This window comes from Rhagoletis pomonella, unplaced genomic scaffold (assembly GCF_013731165.1).
Source record: "Rhagoletis pomonella isolate Grant_MI unplaced genomic scaffold, Rhpom_1.0 Rhpom_scaffold_00012, whole genome shotgun sequence".
NCBI lineage: Eukaryota > Metazoa > Arthropoda > Insecta > Diptera > Tephritidae > Rhagoletis > Rhagoletis pomonella.
In genome coordinates this window covers 5,924,433-5,936,711 of record NW_023458566.1, presented here as the reverse complement: position 1 = coordinate 5,936,711, position 12,279 = coordinate 5,924,433, and the positions used below count along the sequence as shown (strand labels likewise).

General features: G+C 38.1%; 1 protein-coding gene across 1 annotated transcript in view; it reads left to right on the top strand.

Annotated features, from left to right (window-relative positions):
* The window catches only part of LOC118747542 (ammonium transporter Rh type B-A-like), a 25,759-nt gene that overhangs the window by 8,733 nt on the left and 4,747 nt on the right, over positions 1 to 12,279 (top strand). Inside the window, exons 3-4 of the mRNA XM_036481592.1 lie at positions 2,621 to 2,786; positions 7,934 to 8,195. Of these exons, the coding sequence (XP_036337485.1) occupies positions 2,621 to 2,786; positions 7,934 to 8,195 (428 nt within the window). The remainder of the gene's footprint in view (positions 1 to 2,620; positions 2,787 to 7,933; positions 8,196 to 12,279) is intronic.

Sequence of the window (12,279 nt, the reverse complement as noted above, 5' to 3'; positions counted from 1 at the left end):
CACGTTCGTTCCAGTCGGTTGTACTCAGTCCTGGGCTACGCCTGGTAAGCTTTGCCACGTCTTGTTTAAGGATAATTACCCTTTTTTAACTATTTATTTATTATTTATTTATTCATTTATCTCTTAGATACAACTTATCATTTTCGCCTTTATAGACAGTAAGAGCAAAATACCTTAAACTGCCTTATGCGACGAGTTTCAAGCCCGCATACGTATGTATATTGCCTTTGCGGTTTGAACGGTCTAGGTTCCAATCCGCACAAACGCCCCGTGTGGACGAAATTCGAAACTGTACTTTATTTGCGGCTGGAACGCCCTAGGTTCCAGTCCGCGCCTATTTTCGATTGCAAAAATTTTTCCGAGGTTGCCACTTGGGCGGCTGGAACGCCTTAGGTTCCAGTCCGCGCATATTTATCGATTTAAAAATTTTTTCGAGATTGCCACCTGAGCGGCTGGAACGCCCTAGGTTCCAGTCCGCGCCTATTTTCGATTGCAATAGTTTTTCGATATTGCCACTTGGGCGGCTGGAACGCCATAGGTTCCAGTCCGCGCGTATTTATCGATTTCACAAAATTTCGAGATTGCCACCTGAGCGGCTGGAACGCCCTAGGTTCCAGTCCGCGCATGCGCTGTAATTGTTAGGTTTCATGTTCAAGGTGCGGTCTGAAAGCACAACTTTCTAAGCCGCACTGCTCGAGCGGCTGGAACGGCCTAGGTTCCAGTCCGCGCCTACGCTTTGGTTGGCGAACATCATAGTTTAGTTCCAGTCCGCGGCTATGCTAAGAGTTGGCTTAAGTACGGCTGATACGCCGCTGTCTCTCTAGGTCCCTCAGTTCCTTCAAAATCGAAGTTATTTTATCGCTGGTTGATGCCCATTCGCTGGTTCCTTTCACCATATAGTCGACTACTGACTGTGGCGTAAACACCCCTCCAACGGCAAGTTTAAGTTGGTTCATCTGCCGATGGAAACGAGGGCACTCAAAGAATACGTGGTGGACATCTTCTTCCACGCCACTTAGACAGAAGTCGCAGTAGGGGTCGTGCTCATGTTTGAATTTAAACAGGTATGCCTTAAAACAGCCATGACCACTCAAGAACTGGCTCAGATAAAAATCTACTTCGCCATGCGTTCTATTAAGCCAGGATACCAGGTTTGGTATGCACCGATAGGTCCAACGACCTTTAGTCGTACTATTCCACCTGTTTTGCCACTCCGTAACGCTGCTTTGCCGGGCTTGATGTCGGTCTAATTGAGTTAGAGTACGCCGCGTGGATACAAGGACCGTTGATTCTCTTGCTAGTATATCTACGGGTATCATACTGCCGATTACGAAAGCTGCTTCGTCCGACACTGTTCTGAAGGCGCTGCAAACTCGGAGCGCGCATAAACGGTATGTTGAGTTGACTCCGCGGAAGTATGCTGGACACTGTGCGGCGTTTGACCAAATTGGGGCCGCATACAGTATTTGGCTTTTAACCACGCTCGCTAAGAGTAAACGCCTGCGCTGTTTCGGTCCTCGCGTATTAAGCATTATTCGCGATAGTCCCGTGATCGTTGAAGCTGCTTTCTCTCTCACAAAGCTCAGGTGGGCGCTGAAAGTAAGACGCTTGTCTAGCACCACTCCCAGGTATTTAATTGTGGGTTTCGTCGTGATGGTGTGGTCGCCAATTTTTAGCGCTACCTCCTCTAGTTTCTTACGACTCGAGATAAGTATTGCTTCTGTTTTTTGCTCGGCTAACTTCAGGCCGAAGCTATTTAACCAGCTATTAATCACACCGACTGATGATGCTACCTTTTCGCATATGACATCAAGCAGTTTCGCAGACACTACTACCGCAATGTCGTCTGCAAAACCCACTATGGATGATCCCTCAGGCAATTCGGTACGGAGAACTCCATCATACATAATGTTCCATAGCAAGGGTCCTAGTACGGATCCTTGTGGAACGCCACCTGTTATCTCAGCCCGTTGCAGGCCCTCCTCCGTTTCGTACCACAACACTCGCGAATGGAAATAACTTCGTATTAGTCTCCGAAGATAATAAGAAATGCCAATCTATGCGATCTATGTAAGTAGGTACATATGTATGTTTGTGTGTGTGTGTATTTATGCACCTACAACACAAAGCGCTTTGTCTTCATATACGCCAAAGCTGCAATCTGTTGATTTAACTTCAACAGAGCGAACACGGGCACGCGTACCCGTTGTGCAGGTGTCTAGCAAGCACCTTTCAACTGTTGCTGTTATCGCATTATACGCGTGCATATGTATGTATGTATGTATGTATGTAGCTGTATACTTGTTTGTACAATGCACTGTCTATCAGTGGTTTCATCTACTCAGCGCTGCTGCAGGCTTATAGCGACACAGCCACCATAGTCTCCTTTTCTTTTCTCAGCCAACATATTAAATTTGCTTGCATCCTTTATATCCTGCTACATCTCAATCATGATGTGCCGCGAGCGTAAAAGTCTCAACTCTGACATGTTTTTCACATTTTTCTTGTTATGAACCACTCAATTCTTTTTTCCATTATTCTTTGTTTAATATTTCTATATATTTATTTTAAATGTTTTCCCGCATAATTTGTTTTTTGTTTTGTTTTTGTTTCGTTGCAGCTTATCGCTGGAGAGTATAATTGATGCAGATATTGCAGCTGCTGCTCCATTGATTAGTATGGGTGCCTTATTGGGTCGTACCACACCAATTCAATTGCTATTCATGGCTCTCATAGAAATTGTGCTGTTCGCGGCAAACGAATATGTCGCTTTGAATATATTTAGTGTAAGTATGCATTGATAAATTCATACGATAGTAGTCGTCTAAATTGGGACAAAGTTAAACTGAACTGGTGGACGATGGAGCTCTCGGAGCTCAGAAGACATATTTTTAATAAAGCTAGGAAGATTATTTAGATACATTACGATTAGGAACTCTACAAGGTCGGACTCGATGCCTCTAAGTCCGCGGTAAGAAAGGCCAAACGCGAGTGTTTGGGGAACTCTGCAAAAGCTCGCGATTCACGCGCATCCTTGTAAAGAATTATGTTCCCTTAAAATTCTTGAAGATGGCGACCGGCGAAGAAGCATCGCTTTAACTACTCCTCGATGGCGATTTCTTAGAAAATTCTGCACCGTTTTAATATAGCAGTGCTGCGTTGAGGACTGCGCGGTCCTCATCTGGGCGATTGACTCTTTTAAGCCCTTCAAGTCTCCGGGACTAGATGGCATTATCACTGCATAACTGAGAGGGGTTGTCGAGGTGTCCTTCCCTTGGCGATATAAGGTGCCCATTGCTAAGCTTCTCTCGATCGGTGGCGTTCTACTTGGCTCTCTGCTAAACAATCAAGGCTCTTAAGTTACGTGATGATAAGACCGAATCTCTACCTCTATAGGATTACTATCAAATCAAAGGACACAGTTAAACATCATGCTATTGAAGTCATCTCTTAGGAGGAAGAAGTTTCTGTCGGAATCCGTGACCTACTCCTTATTATATGGGCGAAAACTCCGGTATGCAAGGTTGCGAAGTCCTTCGACCGGTATAGACTGCAGAAGTTCAAGGGAAATCCTGCAGCTGGCGAAGCGCCAACTCTCGCGCTGTCTGGTGTTCTGACAGTGTACAGTAAATCAGGGACACATGCGGTACCACTCAATATCGTTTAGGAGCATTGTTGTGCATTACTTCTTTATTAGCTGTCCTGCTTTCAGCAACTCTCGCGGGGAACTCTCTAGAGTAGGCATCAGCTGAGTGGATATCCATGGAAAAATCTATTAAGTGGTGACATAATGAAAACAATATGAAATTTTTAAGTGTACCACTCGCAATGAAACTTAACTAATTCTTTGAAAGGATATTCAAGTGGGAGACAGCAGTTGGAAGTAGCCATTAGTAAACTTTTAAACGGTGGTTTGTAAGTTTTGCGGACTGATCGAAGTAGGGTTCTTCTTTCGAGAATATGTAGGGTAATTCCTCACGGAATACCTGCTCCCTAGTAAGATTGAATTAAGCTACATGGTGGATTAGGAGGCTAGGAAGGTTATTATCGCGAAGACCTAGCCGAGGAAGGGAAATAAGTCTACAGGTAGAGACTATTCTTTAACTACCTGTGGACCAAATTTAGATACCACAAAACACACCTTTTATGGTTTAAGTGTGTGCGATAACACCGTGCTGTAAAAACAAAAATATAATAAGGAAACTAGGGGTCAAATATATGTAGTAGAACTGCGTTTTTAGTTTGTATATGAGATATGATTATTTAAAATTTTTTTTTTTTTAATTCAGTGCAACGTGGAATAACAACATGGGTAACAAATGAAATAGAAAATTCTGTTGAAATAAAAAAATTACTTTTTTTTTGGTTCACAAGGACGAATAGGTATTGAATATGCCATTTTGATTAATTTTTTTTACCCTTAACTGGTAAAGTTTGAAAAAATAAATTGGAGGCTATGGTCGTGTATATGTTGTCCCTTGACGTATAATTTTTTTTTAAATAAATAATAGATATTTTCAAGTATACTTAAGGATACAATTTTAAAAGGTCCTTTCAATACCAATTCGTCGATGAGCACCAAAAAAATTAAATCCTTCAAATTCTACAGAATGTCCTCTTCCATTTGTTACCCGTATTTACAGTGAATGTTTTAAATCGTTTTTCCACATTTCATATGAAATGAGACTCGACAAGCTTATTCCCCTTAGTCCACTGTTACCAATACCCGTGCTACTAGCCAAAAATTTGTTCACTTTTAGTTAAATTTTGTGAAGCTTTGTTAAGTATTTAAATAGCGCAAATAGCGTACTCATTTTTCGAGTTGCTTAAAGTCATTGAAGTTCGTGTTTGTTTTAAAAGCACTTCCACATACCAACAAGCGAGATGTAATTTCATTATAAAAAATGAACAAATAATAAGAGAAAAGCTCGTTAATTATTTTACCTTTGCGTAAGTTGCAACACTTTAAAAACATCCCTGTTAGACCTTGCATAGGATACTAGTATATTTATAAATATGTTTGCAGCGCAAAGCCTCGACACAAAGTACCTGTTTTAAATCCGATTAACTGAACGCCTCTTAACTTGTGTATGAGTATAGCACACATAAACAAATACATACATATATATGTACATATGTACTAAAATTATATGTATGTAAAGCACAACTAGAATAAAGCAAGAAGTACATAGCTGTGTATGTATGTATAAAACCGAATGGGAAATACGGCTGATTTTGAGACTCGTGTCCACAAACCACAAAAACAAAGTACTTTCCGTATTCAAAAGAGTTTTTGTATAAAAAAAATATGTAGATATCGCTCCAGATATCGGTACTAAGCATATTCATTTTGATAAACAATTTCAAGCATTTATAATCTGACACACTCTAAACTATTGAATATGACGGGCGCTCAAAGCGGCAGCTTATCGCTACCTAAAGGTGAAAAGGTGCAAAGTCCATTTTTTTTTTTAATTATTCAGTAAAGACGAAAATTCGATGTTGTTTGGCATTATCTGTCATTCTGCAGATCTAAAACTAAATTTTGAAAAAGTGGACTTGGCAACTTTTCCCCTTTAGGTTGCGTTATGATTATTGCACGAAAACCCCAAAGGAAATGTTTTTTAAACTCCTACAAAACCTTTTTTTGTTACCAAAAAATTAAAGTATTTTAGTGAAATATCGAAAGAATTTCTGGCCACACTTCCACCCACTATGAATTTTATTGGCAATTGTTTCGGGTATTGGTGCTCCCAACGAAGCATTGGCAATCGAATTTCTGCTAGTACTCACACGGTCAACCAAGTCAAGATTTTATATGTTAGGCTATTATTGATGAAGCCACTGCTGAAATAACAACTTGGATCCAATGAAGCAATTGCGAAGCATATTAGCTACAACTATTCCGCATCAGGTAGGTCATCCCTAGTATATGCTTTGAGGGCAGAATGGCTATAGATTTTGATGTCGACGAGTAGGTAAAAAGAACGGTCTTCTTCAACATGGCTCTTGTAAAATTGAGAAAGGAAAATTTCTAGAAGCATTGTTCCATAATTACATGAATTTAGTTGAGAAAATCTTGAGCTTTTCGATCAGCCAACATAGAGATGACGGGTTCAAAATCAATGGTACGTTTCAGAGAAGATTCTAATACTAAAGTTTCGAATTTGTTATATGAGATTGCTTGCTTTTGCAGGATTACCCCATTTACCTCCAGATATTTCCCCCCCCCCCAAAAAAAAAAAAACATGTCAATTCAAGTTTGTTGAAAGAATCAAATCGGCTCGTCATGTTTCAAGTAGGACAGTCCACAGCCCATAGAAGGCCTCTTGAAGTCGAATTCATTGTTTCTTGAGATAATTCGTCAATACACTTTTTTCTTGTAACGTTTCTAAGGAGCCGATATTTTCAACTACTATCGTGCATTCTTGCAGATTCAATGACCATTAATCTTTCATAACTTAAGTTCTTATTTAAATACTTTATGTTGGCAGCTTCCATTTTCCAATAACACAGGCAGACAAAATTTTCAAATCACAAAATAGACTATCCTTTATTGAAGGGTTTTGACGCACTGAATCCGAAGCTGCAGTCAAAATAGCTTCAGCGGCAAAATCTTGTTTCAGCGGTCAGATTTAATATTTCAATATCCTCAAAAGATATCTTAAGATCAGCAAGATAGCTGCTACAGGCATCAACAATCGTCTCCAGTAGGTTTTGTAAGATTAATAAAAGCAATTTTAACGGAGGCCTGTTACAATAGATCGTCCTTGATCCCGGTGGCTAGGTGACTTACTCACTAATCTAAATAATAATATAGTAATGTGATACTTATAACATGACACTTGATTCATGGTAAAAGAATTTATTACTCTAAGTTTTGTGATTGATATGGAGATTATTTATATCTATACTTATATATATTTTGAAAGCCGTTTTATTAGTGTTCGCAAGGCTCGAGATTGGCTGAACCGATTTTTTTGAAACTTCAGACACCTGCCGCATGTGTCCCAAGGATGGTTGTAGGCTAAAAAAAAATCTATATGTAAAGGGGGCGTGGCACCTCCAATACAAACCGAATTTTTTCATACTCCATATCTCTGGAAGTGTTCATGGTAGAGTTCTGGAACTTCGTATGGAGATATACGAAATCAATCGCATAATCTTGGAGAAAAATTGGAACCATAAATAATTTTAGGGGTTTTACTTGGAATCGCAACCGAATTTTTAGAACTTTTAAACCCATTAACTCCTACCATAACGGGTTTTATTAACGCTTGTTCAAAGAAGTGCAATTAAAATTCATTAAAAATGGAAGCTAGAGCCTAAAAAGTTCTACACAAAATTCTATTAGAAATAATAATATTTATGTCCTACCAAAATGGATCTTGTTGACCTTTCTTTGAAGTAGTTAATTAAAGATGGTTGTTAAAGAAAAAAAAATTTCAGCAAAAGTCAAGTACAGAATTTTTTTGGGAGTCTACGGGTATATCGCCTATTGCGTCTAACAGCAAACTAAAATACTCCTTCACATACATATTTAAAAAGAAAATTACAAAAACTGCTTTCAGTGTATTATTTCCTAGAGGGAAATCATACTAAATATATACATAGCACTAAACGTATACTCATTTAAAGTTGAATGTGTTTATTTAGACTTTTTTTTACAACTAAATAGTGAGTGCAAAAGCAAAGTGTGCGTAGTTCGTTGAAAAATAGCCAAAGCCCTTCTTCAAAAGCGCTTTGCCACACAAAGCTGACGACCAGCTGCTACTTACCAAAGATGCAGGACTTTTTTTTTTGTATTTATTTATTATGCAGCTGTTTTTACTCGCTGGCTGTAAACACTTTTTTCCAAAAGAAATAAATACTTGTTTACTCTTTTATTTTTCTTTTTTATTTTTCCTCTTTCTCCATCTTCACCCACGGACAGATCTGTGATGTTGGTGGTTCAATTACAGTGCATGCCTTCGGTGCATACTTTGGCTTGGCTGTTAGTCTAATGTTGCGCCCGGGCAAGGACCAAAACGAAGCAGGCAAATACGAAGGAGCCAATTATGCATCGGACATCTTTGCCATGGTCGGTACATTGTTCCTGTATGTGTATTGGCCAAGCTTTAATTCAGTGTTGGCCGATGGCAATGGCCAAGAGCGTGCCATACTCAACACGTATTTATCATTAGCAGCGGCAACAGGTAAGCACACACGAAAGCAACAAAAGCACCAATAATACCGACAACAACGACAAGACCGACAAATGTGAGAGCATACACGACACAACACAACACAACACAACACAACACAACACAACACAACACAACACGAACAATGGCCAATGGTTCAAGTGTACAAACACAAGAACAAGAACAAGAGAGTAGTATGTACTTGTGTTCACACTTACGCATGAACGCATTGAAGTAAATTTAATGCTGCAGGTTGCCTACAAGCATTAAAATTATATACAGTGGGGGTCACATAATTGGGGACAAGTTTCAACCATTTATTTATTTTATTGACAAGTAACTCAACGTTTCAAACATTGCACAAGACCTTTAAAAAGTTCCCAAATAAAAAAAATGCTCATCAAAATTTCAGACTTTCTAATCAGAATTTGTAGAAAAATTCGGGTTTGTAGCCTATAGCGCATTAAATTTTAGTACAATATTGTGCAAGTTTTAAACGCGTTGATTTTAGAGCAATTTTTTGCTGACGGTGTTGCTCATTTACTCAGATAAAAAAAATTTCCGAACATACTTTGCATGGAAGAAATTGAGGAACGCCGTCAGCAGAGGAAATCCTCAAAAATTCTGATAAAAACTTTTGAAATTTTTAAGGCCCTATTTTTGAATTTGGCAATTTTTTCATAAATCTAATGGAAAAGTTTGAAACTTTTATGCCCGGTGTCACCATTCAATATTAAATTTATCAGCCTGTTAAAATTTGGAATCACATACTTTTGTTTGGAAAATTTGCCATTTTAAATTTTATCAGTCTGAAATTCTGATTAAAAATTTTGCAATTTTTATGACATTTTTTTTTTTAAATTTGGCGGTTTTTATAAATCTTGTAGAAAATTTGAAACTTTAATGCCCGGTTTCGCCAATCAATTTAAAATTTATCAGCTTGTTAAAATTTATTTGGAAAATTTGTCATTTTAAATTTTATCAGTCTGATAAATTTTAAAATTGATTGGTGAAACCGGGCATGAGTTATATACTTTGTTTGTGTTATGGTGTAAACTGTACTTTTGGTAAAAATAAATAAATTCAAAATAAATAAAGAAAAAATAAATAGTCGATACTTGTAACGAAGTCTTTTTCCTAATTATGTGGCCATGACTGTATGTGTGTATGTATATATGAATGTAGGTTTATGATTGTATAAATGTATGAGCTTAAGGATTCTGAGCTTTTGCAAATGAATGCAAGTGGCTGCACAGAATTATTGTATTATACATACTATGTATGGATGTGCTCGTATTTGTGTAGCAACGGTTATCGTGAGACGAACAAGAGAGCATGCAGGTATTCAAATGTGTAAGTGATATATCTGTACGAAATTTCTAAATGAAATTGTATGTATGTACTTACGTATATATGCCTTAAATGTATGTAACCGTTACTACACGACACTTACATATTGAGAAGTTTTGGCTATTTACGTTGTTATTTTTTCTTTTTATAAAATGAAATTTATTCTTTAACAAAAACCGTAAAATGATCCAAGTTTCAAACTTAAAGAAAATCAAAAAAAGTTTTGTAAAAATTTTTTATTTTTTAATTAGATTTCTTGGAAATATTTGGAGTATACAGGCGGCTCCAAATTTCATTTCCGAGAAAGAGAAAAATGGATCATGTAGGTGTTACTTTTAATTTCTGGTAATTTTTTTTTTGTTCTAGGATTTTTTTTATATGGGAAATATGAGCAACACGTTCAACAAAATAAAATTTTCAAAAATCAAATGTAAGCCCTAGCTACTTCAAACTTGCAGTTTGCACAGCATACTTATAAAGTATTTCCAAGAAATCTAATTAAAAAGTCGAAAATTTTACGCAAGTTTGTTGAGTTGTTTTTTTTATATATTGCACAAGGATCAAAACTGGGATTTATATGGTTTTTGTGAAAGAATAAACTATATTTTTATAAAAACAATAAAATAAATAGTCAAAACTTGCCGATATGTGCGTGTCGTATAGTTATGATTAGCACTATATTAGTGTACATATGAACTCGTAGTCCAAGCATCTGCGGTAAATTTGACATAGGGCTGATCACGCGACAAAATTTCGTATTCCACTCACAAACTAATTAAATGTCAAACACCAGCGTTAACACATTTTGAAAATTATTTTAAACACGTTCAAAAAGCACCTACAACAACAATAACACTGTGAAATTAGCAACAACATTGAATACATTTATTTACATTGACTTGGTTGAGGACAATCCAAAGGGCCTTACGTGCGTATTTTTGAGGCGCAATAAACTTGTCCGTAGTCACATAATAACTACATACAAACACACATTCATACATACCGCCATATATACTCGTACATATCAACAACAACGACAATGAGAGCCTAGTTACCAACAAGGAAAAAGTTCAGGAAAACACATTAGGTTGCTAGCAGCCGACAACGACACTCATCCATTTTGAGCGTAAAGCAAAGGAAGTGGAAAATGTGCGGGCCAGTAGCTGGTACTACGTGAAAACAGTAAACAGTTTGCACTAAACTGCTCTAGGCAATAGGAGTATATAGTAGTATGTATGTATGTATGTATGTAAGTAGTGTGCATCATAGTTTCCAATGAATGAATTAGCCGTTACAATAACGTGGACGCTGCTGCCAACAACATAAAATGCTATATCGTAAATAACAAATTAATTGTATGCCAAACAAAGACGACGAAAGAAATTAGCTGGCTCATTGGGGAGGGGAGCTAACTGATATGGATAACTTGTACCTTAACTTAAAGGCTGAAGTTATTAAGCGAAATTCAATGGATCTAAGTAATTGAGTTAAAATCGGAGACAGAAAGCCAAGCGCGTTTCTCTTGACAAGCATTAAAACTTAGGTTTATCCGACTCAGCTCTTCGTGCTGGCACTTTTTCATGGAGCTATCTCTTTTTTTGTTCTGATACTTAAAAACATTGTATTTTATTAGTATGCATGCGGTTACTATCTTTTCTGATAGCCAGGCAGCTATTAAAGCACTTAATTTTGATAAATCTACATCGAATATTGTCATAGAATGTGGACGTACTCTAAATGAGCAGGTGTTACGTCACTAATGTTGTATGGGTGTCAGGCCGGGCAACTGTGTTGCAGGTGAACTAGCAAGGAATGGAAACTTACTTTCTGCAATAAGTACAGCACGTAATGCGAGCAATCTGCTATCTTAATTCAAACTCTGTGCGGAGAATAACTTTATCGAACGGGCAAATACAATTCGGTCTTCGGAGCCTACGTGCAGGATAGCAACACATATCTGGCCCAAGTTGAATAAGCGTAGGTCTCCCCAACTGCTCCACTTGGAGAGATCACTGCACCGGGCACAGCCAGATGGAAATCCACGCTGCTAGAATGGGTTTGCAGTCAAACGACTACTGTCGTAGCTGCCGTAATGCGGAGGTAATCGAAAACATGGGGCATTGCCACTATCCCGCTTTGGTGAGAGGTCGTCGACGCTCGTTCCTCCATTATTTTTTGTTTCCAATTTTTCGCTGGTCTGTGCGACTTTGTGCGCTTCATCAGAGCTACGAAGTGGTTCCATTTCTAAGGTAAGAGGAGGGACGTAAGAAGTCTCTAATATGGCATCACAACGGACCCATGGTGACCTAAGTGTACCCTTTTCCTGTACGGGCTTAGGACAGCCAAGATAACCTAACCTAACCTACAAACATTGTACCAAATTTATCACACAATTTTGTATTCACAAAATGTGTAGTTAAGTATGTATGTATGTACATATCACACCTCATCAGCTTTGTAATCCAATGTGGGATCACTCTTGCCAACGAGTATTACTTTGGACTGAGTAGGCAATTGCAAAGTGAAGTCATCTTTTGTCGTATAAAAGCCATACTCTATAATTGGAAAGCGACTTGGGTTCACTTGGCATTTCCAATTGGCATTAGTGTGAAACTATTGGCGAGCTTTATTGGACTTTCTGATGCTTCGTGCTTAGAGAGAACAACTTTCTTGTTCAGCTTGACTACGGGCCGGTTGTTCAATTCCTGGTTAACACAAATCGAAGGTAGAAGCTCCGGTCAAATAC